Source organism: Barbus barbus (genome assembly GCF_936440315.1).
Source record: "Barbus barbus genome assembly, chromosome: 40".
Lineage (NCBI taxonomy): Eukaryota > Metazoa > Chordata > Actinopteri > Cypriniformes > Cyprinidae > Barbus > Barbus barbus.
Genome location: NC_136718.1, coordinates 16,432,300 through 16,447,489, shown reverse-complemented (window position 1 = coordinate 16,447,489; position 15,190 = coordinate 16,432,300). Strand labels below are relative to the sequence as shown.

The 15,190-nt window shown below is 36.3% G+C and overlaps 1 protein-coding gene across 1 annotated transcript; it reads left to right on the top strand.

The window, feature by feature from the left end:
• Nucleotides 1–6,431: 6,431 nt before the first annotated feature.
• ankrd33aa (ankyrin repeat domain 33Aa) lies at nt 6,432–15,190 on the top strand. The gene is made up of 5 exons (XM_079400366.1): nt 6,432–6,734; nt 10,424–10,782; nt 10,903–11,032; nt 11,119–11,259; nt 13,118–15,190. Exons 2-5 carry the CDS (start codon nt 10,504–10,506, stop codon nt 13,930–13,932), a joined length of 1,365 nt encoding a protein of 454 aa, XP_079256492.1. The 5' UTR covers nt 6,432–6,734; nt 10,424–10,503; the 3' UTR covers nt 13,933–15,190.

The window sequence follows — 15,190 nt, the reverse complement described above, 5'->3', positions numbered from 1 at the left end:
AAAGAAAAACTGCTTTACAACTATAGGACAGGAAGAGCTAAGTAAACTTATCAGTGCATCTAAACCAACAACATGTTTATTAGATCCTGTACCCACTAAACTACTGAAAGAGTTGTTACCTGTAGCAGAAGAACCGCTTCTCAATATTATTAACTCATTGTTATCTTTAGGTCACGTCCCAAAACCATTCAAGCTGGCGGTTATTAAGCCTCTTGTTAAGAAACCACAACTAGATTTTAATGAACTGGCAAATTACAGACCCATTTCAAATCTTCCGTTTATGTCTAAAATTTTAGAAAAAGTTGTGTCTGCTCAATTGTGCTCCTTCTTGCAAAAAAGTATATCTATGAAGAATTTCAGTCAGGTTTCAGGCCTCACCATTGTATAGAAACTGCACTTGTTAAAATTACAAATGACTTGCTTCTTGCTTCAGACCAAGGCAGCATCTCATTGCTAGTATTACTTGATCTTAGTGCTGCGTTCGACACTATAGACCATGACATACTCATAGATCGATTACAAAACTATACTGGTATTCAAGGGCAGGCTTTAAGATGGTTTAGATCCTACCTGTCCGATCGCTACCACTTTGTTCATTTAAATGGGGAGTCATCTCAATTATCACCAGTAAAGTATGGAGTACCACAAGGATCTGTCCTAGGTCCTCTGCTATTTTCAATATACATGTTGCCCCTTGGTAATATTATTAGAAAATACGGGATTAGTTTTCATTGTTATGCTGATGATACTCAACTATATATCTCAACAAGACCAGATGAAACTTCTAAACTATCTAAGCTAATAGATTGTGTAAAAAATGTAAAAGATTGGATGACCAATAATTTCCTCCTATTAAATTCAGATAAGACAGGGATATTACTTATTGGACCAAAAAAACAGTAAACAAAATCTCTTGGATTACAATTTGCAACTAGACGGATGTACTGTTACGTCCTCTAAAGTAAAACATCTGGGTGTTATATTAGACAGCAACTTGTCCTTTGAAAATCATATTTCCCATGTTACAAAAACAGCATTCTTCCATCTTAGAAACATTTCCAAGCTTCGAAACATGCTACCTGTTTCTGATGCAGAAAAGCTAGTTCATGCATTCATGACCTCTAGACTGGACTATTGTAATGCACTGCTAGGTGGTTGTCCTGCATCTTCAATAAACAAGCTACAGATCAGCTACAGTCCAAAATGCAGCGGCTAGAGTTCTTACCAGGTCAAGAAAATATGATCATATTACCCCAATTTTACAGTCTCTGCACTGGTTACCTATTCAGTTCCGTATCATTTACAAAATATTATTACTTGCCTATAAGGCCCTAAATGGTTTAGCTCCTGCGTACCTTCAGTACAATCCAACCTCCTTAAGGTCGCAAAACTCTGGACTTTTGGTAGTACCTAGGATAGTAAAGTCCAGTAAAGACAGTAAAGATTTTTCACATTTGGCTCCCAAACTCTGGAATAGCCTTCGGGGTTCCGATACACTTTCTCTGTTTAAATCTATATTAAAGACACATCTTTTTAGCCAAGCATTCGCATAATGCATCTTATAATCTTCTACTGCAGTTATATCTGATCAAATGTACATTATTATTATTCTTTAGCTTGGGTTGAACAAATCATTTTTGCTTAGATGGAACAGCAGCTACGCTAATTATGTCTCTATTTGTTTCTCTGTTTCTGTAACTAGGAATTACAGAAGATTCAGTCTGGATCCAATGATCTGAGATGACCGAACACCTGAGAAAAGATGATGCCAACCCCTCAGAGGACCTCAGAGGATGCCAATGCTCAGACAACATACAGAATTACCAAATTTTGCCATAAGTTAAATATATTAAGGTTCTGCAATATATAAATATATTGTGGAAAATTAATTTCCTGTAGAGCTGCTTTGCAAAGATTTGTATCGTAAAAAGCGCTATACAAATAAACTTGAACTTGAACTTAATCCAAATAAGGCAGCTGTGCTGGGCTCAGGGCACCGACACAGAAGCTGTCAGATATAATTCATAATGGCTGCCCACTTTAAAACTTACAACAAAAGCTTGAAGAGGAGGAGGCTGCCAGAAATGTCTAAACATGAGTCTAATTAAGTGTTTCTCAACTTGTCTGTCTTAATCAGTAAATTTTTTTTAAACTTTTTTTAAATAAATTAATATATTTATTCAGCAAAGATGCATTAAATTGATCTAATGTGATAGTAAAGACTTATATTGTTACAATAAATTATTTATTCAAATAAATAATTCAAATAAATGCAATTCTTTTTAAAGAATGTAATATTCTTTAAAAAGAACAACATTTAATTATTTATAATTACACAAATATCAAGCAGCACAGCTTTTTTCAGTTGATATTAATAAGCATATTAGAATGATTTCTGAAGGATCACACGACACTGAAGACTGGTGTAATAGCTGTTGATAAATTAGCTTTGCAGACACAACAAATTACATTTTAAAATATTAAAATACAAAAGAGTTATTTAAAAATTATAATATTGCTGTTTTAATGTATTTTTCATCAAACAAATGCAGTCTTGATGAACGAGATTTCTTTCAAAAAAATGTAATTAAAAAAAATCTTACTGCAAGTCACTTTGGATAAAAGCATCTGTTAAATGATTGATTGTAAACATAATATTATTAAAGTAACTTTTAAAGAAAAAACAACCAACAAAAACTAAAATGAAAACATTTTCATGAAATAAAAAAAGCATAATAAGCAACATAAAAACAAACAACAAATATTAAAAGCAATTGGGAAAAAGTAAAACTAAACTAAAATACATTTAAATTAACTTTTTCAAATTAATTTTTGATACACAGTATAAAATTCTTACAAATCCACTTCATTAAAAGTGACAAATTCCAATAGCCACAGCTTTTAACATCTTTAAACATACTGTGGCAGCCCTGAAATACTAAAATTTAAAAACTAAATATACTAGAAAAACTAAACAGAAACTTCAAAACAAACTGACTTTTTTTCATAGAGTAGCTTATGCATTGTGCTGCAAATCATTCATACAATTAACCCATGCACCATAAAAAGAGCTTTTTGCTAGATCTTTTGTTTACTTATCTAGAACCTGTGCGAGACCCATGTTTATTTTAGCCTTGATATTTTCCAGGTTAAATGAATGACCGTGTCATGATGATACACATACTTGGGTGGCCCACAATATATATGTGTGCTTTTCTGAGCGGAGTAGACATACACATTCCTGAGTCTGCTGCTCATTCCCTCTTCACCTGGCCTGGAGTCAAGACACACGTTTATACAATTACAAATGTTAGACTATTCTCTCTCTCTCTCTCTCTCTCTCGTATTACAGCCCAAACCGCACACAAATTTGGGTCGGATTTTCATCTAGACAGATTCTTCTGTGATGGTGTATGTTCACGGACACTGAGATCTGTGAAAAAAGAGGAGGACGGTGGAAAGCGGAACGTGATCCGCATGAGCCCCTCTGAGCTGGAGCCAAACAGTGTAAAGATGGGCTGTGGAAACACTGCCAACAGTCTAATAATAACTCTGCACATGGCTGTCTTTAGCACTGCTTTTGTGACTAAACTTAGTGTTCAGTAGCCCGTCATCCTGCAAACACTCACCTCACACATGTACACACACACACACATATGCATCATATGGTACTAATAAAGAGAGCTAAAATGACAAAATTGACTAGCTAGTGCTGGTCTCTGTCTGGAACAAACATCAGATCTTTAAAAAAAAAAAAAAAAAAAAGGTTTACAGCATACCATTAGAAGGACATTCAGTACTTTGAACATAACAACAGTGTGCTGTATATACTTATGCTATAATTGCACATAATTAGAATTACCATAGGTTACTCCGTGTGTGTGTGTGTGTGTGTGTGTGTGTGCGTGCATGTTTATGTGGTTTATGAGGACACAAATTTGTATAATGACATGGGTATGACAGAGGTATTACAATATGAAGGTGGTTTATGAGGACACTGCCTATGTCCCCGTAATTCAAAAGGCTTAAAAAACATACTAAATGGTGTTTTTTTGAAAATCTAAAAATGCACAAAGTCTCCTGTGAGGGCTAAGTTTAGTAGGGTTGGTGTAGGGCAATAGCACACACAGTTTGTTCAGTATAAAAACCATTACGCCTATGGAGAGTCCCCATAAACCACAAAAACCAACATGTGTGTGTGTGTGTGTATGTGTTTGTACCGTGACTGACACTGAAACACTGATTTCTTGCAGTGTGCGTTCACAAACGACCAGTCACACGAATATGATGACTTGGGGAGTTCATTTTCATAAAAAGTTATGCATAAAAACTATAAACGAAAGTACACTTAAACTGAGCATGTCAAAACTAAGCATTGAGTTGTGCTGAGGTCGATTTTGTGATGGTACACCGAGTACCCTGAGAACACTACATAAACAACACCCTACCTATTGACAGATGCCGTATTGGTGCAGTTTGCTGCCCTCTGCTGGCACAATGAGGAATAGGCACTCAAAAGCGCACTTGTAAAGCAGTAAACAATGCGATATCTCATTTGCGTGGTATTTATATTACCAGACACACTTTAACCAACACATATCAGATTTCTTTTCTATTTAATATCTCTCCTATGGTGGAGAGAGTTGCTGCACTTGAATGATCTCTAAGGCCAGCTGAGCTTCCTCTTTCTCTGCCTCATTTCCTGAGTCTTTGCACTGCAATAACTCTTCTGCTTCAGGTCAACAGTCTGAGAAAATAACTGGCCGCACATCACCTCTCCGAATCCAACTCATCCAGCCAACCTGACGTGATCCAGCTCTAAAATTCCCGAAGGTTTGGCTGATTGTGCTTTCCACCGAGCAAACACTTTATACGCTGACTTTATATACAGTAAGCTTGCTATCATACTCATGAAGTCAGGGTTATATCAACTTAAAGTCAATGATAAAGTGATATTTTGCATATGCAAAGAAATGAGGATGACAGCTTGCACTGATTTGTGTTTTTGGTATTTTGGTGACATTGTGGTCTTGAATAGAGAACTATGAATGGACTGTGTTTATGAGTGTTTGCTTCTGCTTCTGACATAGAGATTTGAAATGATTGTTCCAGTTTTAACTGGGCTACTATAAATAGAGAAACTATGAATTTAGTATAAAAAAAAAAAAATTGTTTCCATCTGGAATACACCATTCCAGTCACTGAAGTTTGTTTTGGTCATAGTTTTCATTCCAAGGGCCTTATATGAAGTGGGCCAAATTGTATTTTGTGGCTAACCAGCAAATGTGTCAGGTCAATTTGCTGGATAAACTGAATTTGAAATCCTTGTACTTTGTCTGTTTGTTCTTGTGGTTTTTCACAATACTATGGTGTCATGCATAAGGGCCCTACTTTAAGAGTTTCTGCTTTCTCATTATGATGAAATTTCAAAGCACACTGGTCTTCACTAATCATTTGTCATTGTTCAGTTCAGTTCTCTTAGTAGTGACAGGTTTGTTCTTATCCAGTATTGTGAGTGCAGTCAAATTGATAATATTTCTGAAACCTGATTCTCTTTTAAGCCTCCTTTTAAACCCCAACAATTTCTCCTCTGAATTATCAGTACAAACTTATTAAAATTTCAGCGCAAAAGCATTTGTACAGAGATTTCATACACAATGTGCATATGCACCTATGTGAATGAGACACATTCTTTTGATTAAATCAGAATTTGGGGGAGTTTGGAAGTTCCTCAAAACATGACCACTAATAGGAAGTGAATTACAATGAACTTAATTACATGTCATACATGGAAATGATTAGATTTTTTATCTAATTAGTTACACATCCATAAGGCCTAAAATAACAGGTGTCTTCACCGGTTGGCCAAACGACTACGTTAATGGAATAAATTAATAACAATTGATTAGATTAACTTCGGTTTCAGTCCCTCTGATTTTTTACGTGACTGCTGCAAGATGAGCCTCGTCTGGCTGTAAGATGTGTGGCACGAGGTGTTACCTGGGCTTCTCTGATATGCTTAAGCTTGTTTTAATTGGCTAAACTCTACCATATTCTGATCCATAGCTATTTCAGGGCACGTAAGACACATGTGGTTTGAAGACATGCCAGGCAGAAACAGGAAAGGAACAATACAATGCAACTTGCTAGAAAATCAATTAGCAGCAGGATGATTATAATAACTGCAGCAAAGTTCAAAATACTTTTTCCAGCACACACATGCTCTGTGAAGTTTACCATTTTATGTATAAGTGTACATTTCTTTAATGCTTGTATTGTGTGACATAAATCTGCAATAAAATCCCCAGTTAATTGTAAAATAGTTTGTTGCTCTCAATAAAAAAGGACCTTTTTTTAGTCAGCCAAAGAGAAACATGCCAGCTCAGACTGGAGAAATGAGGCGGTGACAACCTTTCAACCACACAACCACAGACTCCTGGCAGTGCCATTTCTGAATGTTAATCCATAAATCTCCTGTAATCAGGATGAGTGGCCTTGCCTGTCTTAACACAGCACCTGTGTCAAGATTTGGAAGGATTCTTCAGTGATCGGAGGCCTAAGTGTCCGATCGGAGGGCTTGGGAGGAGGGGACAGGCAGGGACACGGCTCTGTCCTGCGGGATCAGACAGTCTTCAGTAAGAATCCATACTGGGAGAACTAAACAGCAGGAGCAATGATCTGATCACCCAGAGAGACGTGGACAACTCCAAAACATCTTCTGAGCACTTTTAATGGTGAGATACAGTGGATGTGTTCATTGATTTGGTGCATATCGATTTTTTTAAAAGGGGAAATAAGTATAATTTGCTGAAAGAGCACGTAAAGTTTTACAACAAAGAAGAAAAATTTACAAGTTTTTATAAAAACAACAGATTTTGTCCATAAAACTTCAAAACATTTTTAGCAATTTTATGTAATTATTTATTTATTAAAGCAAAATGTAGAAATTGCATGGAAATTTGAGTCTTCATCGTGTAGTGCAAAAATGTATCAAGCTGGAGTTACTCCCCAAATCAGTTTTTAATTGGGCAGTCTCTTGGGCATCCCTAAAAAGTTTACTTGGGGCAAAACAGGAAGTAAATAAGACATTTTTAACTTGTAAATTAGGAGAAAGAGTGAGTTTTAGCTCCTACAGTCAATTTGTAATGTTTATGTGGATCTACTTCCCAAAGTTCATTTAGTCAGTCCTGCTGTGGGATGTCTCCAGATAATATAATGCTAAATAAGCATAAAATACGTTAAAACTTTATGTATTTGTGCAGATGCTGCATATGGGAGCCAAACTATGTGTCAAAATACCTTTAAATGATCTATGATGTGACATGTGCTATAATTTCATTTTATTATAATTATTGTGCATGCATTTTGATGGCATTCTATAAATTGTATCTACTGTGAGACTACTTGGAATAAAAAAACATTGTAACACCACAGGACCACCAAAACTTAAAACTTGGTTAAAAGTGGGCAGTTAACAGAAGTGAAGCAACCACCATCTAAAAACACACTTTCTCTTAAACAAACATATATGTGCATCAATCTTGACTTCTAGTATTGTGTAGTGCAGTATTGTGTTTGGGCTGACAGTGGGACAGAGTTGACCATGTTGTTTTAATTCTATGGTCTGGAGAGCTAAACCAGCATGTGGACAGTGTTGTGGTTCTCAGAGGACAGACTGTTTATGTGGCACTAACAGGGAATGTTTTCCCATCCTCGCTACCCCCTTCTGTCTCTCTTTCTCTCACACACACACACACACACACACTCGTACACACACAGTGCCTCTATGTCAGTCTTCACTGGTCACTGTGCTACCAGTAAAAATGGCTAAATATAGCTGGGAAAGCACTGTGAGAGCAAATATGTTCTTTTTTTAAAGGTTCAAACAATGGTTCTTTTCATGTGTAGGCCAAATTTAACATAAAATTTTGCATTGCATCTATTTTATATACAATTCTGCATGTGGCTGCACTTTCTATAAAAAAGGTGAGAAAATAGCCATTTAGAAGCTTTTATTAAACACTTACATGAGTAACCTGAGCATAAAGGAATAGTTAGTCCAAAAATGAAAATTTTCTAAAAATGTACTCTCAGGATGGCTGAGATGTAGATGAGTTTGTTTCTTCATCAGAAAAATTTTGAAGGAATTTAGCATTACATCACTTGCTCACCAATGGATCCCCTGTAGTGAATGGGTGCCGTCAGAATGACAGTTACCTGACAAAAACATCACAATAATCCACAAGTAATCATCTTGTGAAGTAAACAGCTGTGTGACTGTGTTAAACAATCCTGTCATTAAGAAGTTTTTATCTTCAAACCATTTCTTACATTTCTTCTGGCTAAAATATGATTCCTCCGTCAATAATATTCCTTTCTCCAATGAAAAATCTGTATCGTCTGAATCAGGAGAGAAATAGGCACAGATCAAGTACTGTTTACAAGTGAAAACAAATATGTTGGTGGATTTTGGTGTATGACAACAATAGTGGATGGACTTCATGGGAGAAAGTGTTATTATGGCTCATATATATTTTGGCCGGAAGTGACAGTTTAAAGTCAAAATGCCTTTTACAAGCATGCATTAACTGATGGACTGGAGTCGTGGATTAGGCAATTTGTGGATTATTGTAATGTTTTTATCAGCTCTTTGAACTCTTTTCCTGACGGCACCCATTCACTGCAGAGGATCAGTTGGTGAGCAAGTGATGTAATGCAAAATTTCTCCAGAACTGTTCCAATGAAAACACAAACTCATCTACATCTCAAATGTCCTGAGGGTGAATAAACACAGCAAGTGTTAATTTTTGGATGAACTATCCCTTTAAGTGCCTTCCACAATTGCTCGCTCCTAGACATTTAAAAGTGGGAAGTGGAAATGGTCTTAACTCTAATGATTTTGATTAGTCAAGAGTCAGGCGTTGGCTGACACATAAGAACACACATTACTCATGAGGTTAAAGTTTGACTAACTGAATCTGTTCTCCTGAGCCATTAGCGCAATCTGCTCTTTCCAAACCATTTACAGAATTGCACCAGGGTTCAGTTCAGCATATTATTCTCATTAAAACCCCACATTAGTAGAAATTAAAGTCAGAATATCAATGTGTTATGCTTGACTTGTGAAATGATTACTCATTTTGCAGTATGTTTAGTTTGGCATACACTTACTGACCTTGTTTTTAACATTCTTTTGAATATTTTCAGAAAGCCTGAACAAAAGTTCATAGGTTCCTTCTCATTCACATTCATCATGTTGCTTAAACTTTGCAAATAAATAAATAAATAATAGTAAATATGTTCTCCTGTTATCCTCTACATATAAATAGTTTCATCCCAGATATAGCTATAATGAAGCTCTTCGCAGATAAATTGTGCAGATTACCGTCTGTCAATCACAACAACGTTCAACTCAGGTGAGACTCTTCATCCCGTTCAGCCCTGAACCGCTCTCTAACTGAGATGTGCCACCTGTTCAAACAAAGTGATCAAATGTTAGAAATTAAATAAAATTATATTTTAATTATTTAATGTAATTATATAATGAATTTCTAAAAAGACACAAATGGCTACAAAAATACCACTATACACACTTAAAAATAAAGCTACCAAAAGGGGGGGGTGGGGGGGGGGGGGGGTTCAAAGCAATGCAATAGAAGGATAATTTATAATTTTTGGTTTCCAAAAGAAGCTTTGAGTGAATAGTTTGAGTGAAGAACATTTAAAAAATCTAAAGAACTTTCTTCCACTATAAAGAACCTTTTGTGCAATGGAAAGTTTCCATGGATGTTTCTTCATAGAACCATTGTTGCCAATTTTTTGTTCCTTGAAAAAAACGATAAGTAAGTAAAAATAAATAAATTCCTTTGTCAGTATTTTCGCTTTGTTTCCCAGTAAAAAATAAATAAATAAATTGCTAAGCATTAAAAACAATACTATTTGTGTATTGTATAAAGTAATTACAGAGCCCTTTAAATGCAAACTTTGCACATGCCTGAAAAAATTGCTCATGAGAACGAGAAAACGTGATCACATGGTGCCACTTCTGGATTATTATATTTTTCTGCAAATTTAACTTATGATATAAGATTGACAAGCAGTTTTTTCTTACTTTAAGCTTAAACCTCACTGAAAATTGTTTTTTAAATGTAACATTGTAATGTTGTTTGCTTCTGAAGTAAATTTAAGTTGTTCTGATATTGTACATTAAAAATACACTATTTTGACAATGATTTTTGTCCCCAACTAATTAAAAAAATTTAATATTAGGGTTTTTAACTTAGTTTTTTTATTTCCAACTATGGCACTATGTAAAATAATAGTCTTTTCATAAAAGAACAAAATGAGCTTGTATGTATGCCAGTATATTTTGTTGTACACTCAAAGTGTGGTTTCAGCTTGGCCTTTATATTTCTCGTTGCAGATTCCAGGGAGGGTGCAGCGAGGATGCAGATGATTATGAAGTGCCTGCTGAGCATGTGAGTCCTGGCTCGTGCTGGCCAGATGGCTGAGGTTAAAGTCACGGTGCAGGAGGATCCAAATCTGGGCTCCGGTCCAGATGAGGATGCCTCTGAGTTGTCAATTTCTGAGAATGATTCAGATTCTGGGAGCGTGCTGTCAGATGACTCCGTGCTCCCTGACTATGAACGGGAAGATACCAGTGGAGGCTCTGCCAACACCTTGTACCAAGCCTGTGCCAAGAACAATGTGGCAGCCCTCCGCAGAGTTCTGGAGAGGGGTGTTACAAGAGACGAAGTCATGGAACTAGACATAAATGGCAGGGTAAGGAGTCAGATAACCTTATTATACTCATAAAGTATCATCCGTATGACAGAAATTTGGCAGAAGAGATGGTTTACTTCATTTTCTATGCTGACAAATCCTCTTCTTGTTCTTTGATAGAATGGTCTGATGGTGGCAGTCTCAAAAGGCTTTGTGGATCTTGTGTATGGACTCAATCAGTGCCCTTTTCTAGATATCAATCATCAGGATAATGACGGCAACACTGCACTCATGATTGCTGCACAGGCTGGTAGGCTCTTTATTAACACATTAAACAAAAGAAAAATGATAAAGTACGAAGGACCTAATTCCTAATTCCTTCTATAAAAACTGCAGGTTTTGTAATCATCCTCACCTACATCCTAAATTACTTCAGTGGTGTGGACATGGAGCTCCGGGACAACCGAGGCTTCACCGCACTCCTCAAGGCAGTCATGCAGGGCAGCGATGACTGCGTGGTATCACTGCTCATGGCTGGTATGTTATTTTAGGACTGTAATAATTAGTTTACAGACTGACCAGGTCGGACAGATGAGATCCTACCAGCTTTCTGCAATCTGTATGAAGTGAATTGGTGTATAATAGTTATAAAAATTTGGGGAAGTCGTGGCCTAATGGTTAGAGAGTCAGACTCGTAATCCAAAGGTTGCGGGTTCGAGTCTCAGGCCGGCAGGGATTGTAGGTGCGGGGAGTGAATGTCCAGCGCTCTCTCCACCCTCAATACCACGACTCGGGTGCCCTTGAGCAAGCCCACTGCCCACTGCTCCGGGTGTGTGTTCACGGTGTGTGTGTGTGTGTGTTCACTGCTGTGTGTGTGCACGTTGGATGGGTTAAATGCAGAGCATGAATTCCGAGTATGGGTCACCATACTTGGCAGTATGTCACTTCACTTCACTTCAAAACCATGGGACGCTGTTCCTGTTTCATCCCAGAATATAGAGCAAATAAAAATAGAACAGCATAAACACAAGGTTTTAAGTGCCTGTTATTGCATGATGTCACAACATTTTTACACTCAGTTTTATATGCTATATTTTATATACAGTTGTACATGCTATATTTCATAAGAGAATGACAAATATTTAAACATCAAAATATTGAGTACCAGTACTAAAGGTTGCACATCACAAAAGTTTCTGAGACCACTATTGGAAATGCTACTGTTTAGCCATTTTTATTTATTTATTTATACATGTATTACAATATATAATATTATCATAAGAATTGTGAGTGAAAATTTAAAAAAATAATTATTTCAGAAAATCTTATTATTAGACATTTCTTAGTTTAAATTCTATATATGTATATAGAAAGGTATGTAAGGTAAAGTAGAAAACAAAACACCTTGATGTGGTGGCACGACGTAAGCGCAAGCAGGTTTAAAAGACCAACCTGAGGACATTTTCTTTTCTGATCCCTTGGATAATCGTTTAGCCTCACGGCGAGTAATGGATTAGCCATGTGCACTCTTACCGGTGATTATTAAGATGTGACAACTTACACTCACTGCACCTACAATGCATGTAGTCAGTTGTCAAAATGTCAGTAGGTTTTCACTTAACTAAAAACAATCAATTTAACGATCTTTACAATAATGATGTTATTTCTTGCTCTAATGTGGTGGTCTTGAATTGTATTGCATTTGTTATGACACTGGTTGCTTAACTTAAGTTGGACAATCTAATAATAATAATTCTTAAATACTATATCATTTTATCAAGTACCCCATTTAATAATTTAATCAAATCAATCACATTTGTTCAAGTACCCCAACGTGAAAGATAATAAAATATGTCTTTTCCTCAAAATTCATGTAAATGTGTTTTACTCTACTTGAACAGAGATATGTGAAAGTTAACAATGAGTTTTATGTCATACTTAGCTTAATCTGGTTTGTTTAATAACTAAAATTCATTTAAAAATGGAAATGCAAGTCCTTCAAGATCAGACATAGATGTTATACCCAAAGTGGCCACTTGGCGGTGTAAAAACAACTTCTTTTATTTTTCCAGTCACACAGCCAATAACATGTTTACACTATTATGCATTTCATGCCAAAGTAACTATAGCCACAAATTCTACTACTGTAATACTGTAATCTATCAAATTTACAGCAAATCAGCAGATAAAAAGACACATCATAAATATAGTTTATATATAAATATAGTTTTGTTCTTAAGTATTGTGCTATAAAGAATGTGCTATAAAATAATTACTATTTGTTTACAAAAAAAAGTTGTTAAGCATTTGGATATCTGGCTAACAGAATGGATTTTAGTGTGTAAGCTATGAGGAAAAAATGTAATATGGTCTCCTTACGTCTCTGCTTTGTTAGGAGCCGACATAAATGTTGTGGATGCCACAAGGGGGAAGGATATACGAGAATGGGCTCTGAAGACAGGTCGCTTTGAGACTTTATACAAACTTAGACGGCTGAACAGCAGGCCTCAGGCTGAACAATTCTGTGAAAAATATGTCCCAGAGTGGCCAGACCTGAAGGAGCTAGTGGCCAAGGCCACAGCCACAAAAAGCACAGGACAGAAAGTCGCCCATCGTCTGAAGTCCACATTCACCTTTAGTTTTCCACATGACCCCCAGGACAAAGGCATCATGGACCATATGGTGCGCATAACCACAAGTATCCACAGTCCCTTGGTGGTCACCGGATGCCGTCCTTTATGTCCATCGAGCCCGCCAGAGATTGGAAAGAGACGCTTGGCTGTGCCTGAACTGATGCAGATGCACCCTGGGAAAAAGCTTGAGGAACATGAGATGCGACACAGCTATGGCTCCATCTCTGTCGCATCTACCTCCACCTCTTCTGTGTCGCTGGGCTCGTGCTGCTCTGACTCGGAGCGGAGAGGCAGTGTGCTCTCCATGGCCTCCAATGGAGTTCGCAAGTTTGTCCCGCGCAGCATGGCCCGCCGCAATAGCGTGTTCCCCACCGGCTGCGTTCCCCAAATCAAAGTGACCAAGTCTGGAGAGCCAACGCCCAAGAAGGAGAAGAAGAAGAAGCTAACCAAAGGTTACTTAGAGCCACCGATATGGAAGTATAAGGAGGCTAAAGAGGAGAAGAAAAAAGAGAAGAAAAAGGAAAAAGCAGAACAAGAGAAAAGGGATAAAGAAACCAAGAAAAAAGCTAAAAAATGAATAAACTGCCAACAGGTTGCCATGAAGCTCTCAGACTTGTCTGCCATCATTCTAGACCTTTCATATCTTTTTCAGGAGTTAAAGGGAAATGGATCTTGCTTTCATGGTCGTTTTAAATGAATGGACAGCAGGACAAGGCAGTCTAAAGACATTTGATTCATTTATATAACCTCAATACGATTAATACCTCTCCAACAACCAGTAGGTCTATATTTACAACCATTTTGAATATAGTTTTTCATTACTGATGTTTTCTTCTTTAAGCCCACAATACTTAATGTGTTTGCTAAGGCAACAGTATTCATTGTAATGGATAATTTTACAAAAAAAACTTTTTAAGCTACACTACCGTTCAGTTTGGGTTCAGTCTGATTTATCAGTATTAATGTTTTTGAAAGTCTCTTGTATTCACCTAGGCTGCATGTATTCAATACAGTAAAAGCAGAAAAGTTATGAAATATTATTACAACATGAAGTAACTGTTTTACATTTTAGTATATTTTAAAATGTAATTTATTCCTGTGATGGCAAAGCTGATTTTTGAATCTGAACTTTAGTGTCTTTAGTGTTCGCAACAGAAGCTCTTATTATTATAAATATTGAAAACAGTCTGGCTTTTTATTATTTTTGTTGAAACTGATACTGAACTGATTTTTTCTTTCAGGGTTCCTTGATAAATAGGAAGAAGAGAACAGCATTTATTTCAAATAGAAATATTTTGTTACATTATAAATGTCACTTTTGATCAAATTAATGCATCCTTGATGAATAAAGGTATCATTTTCTTTAAAAAAAAACAAAGAAAGGAAGTCATACTGACCCCAAACTTTTAAATGGTAGTGTATTTGTCCATGTATTGTCATTTGTCTGCATTAAACTATTCTACAAGCACTTTAATAGTCTTTTATCATACAGGCAAAAGGACACTTAGAATATTTATCTTTCCTCTGCCTGTATGCAATTACATTTGAAATTAAATGGATGTATGAATTTGTTCATTATTTTGTCTTTTTGTCTCTCAGGAAAAGCACTTATTGTGTACATTATAAAGGCAAGCACTAAAATGACCCCTTGAAAAGAAAAATCTATGCAGCACTCATTTAATTATTATTATTATTATTATTGGTGTGTGCAAAATTATCCTTTAGACTGCGAGATGGAAATTGTTCTGTACATTGCACCAGCCAATATGTTATGTGTTCCTGTTTGTTTTGACTGACTATACATTGTTTGTGATATCTAGTTGAATGAAACATAT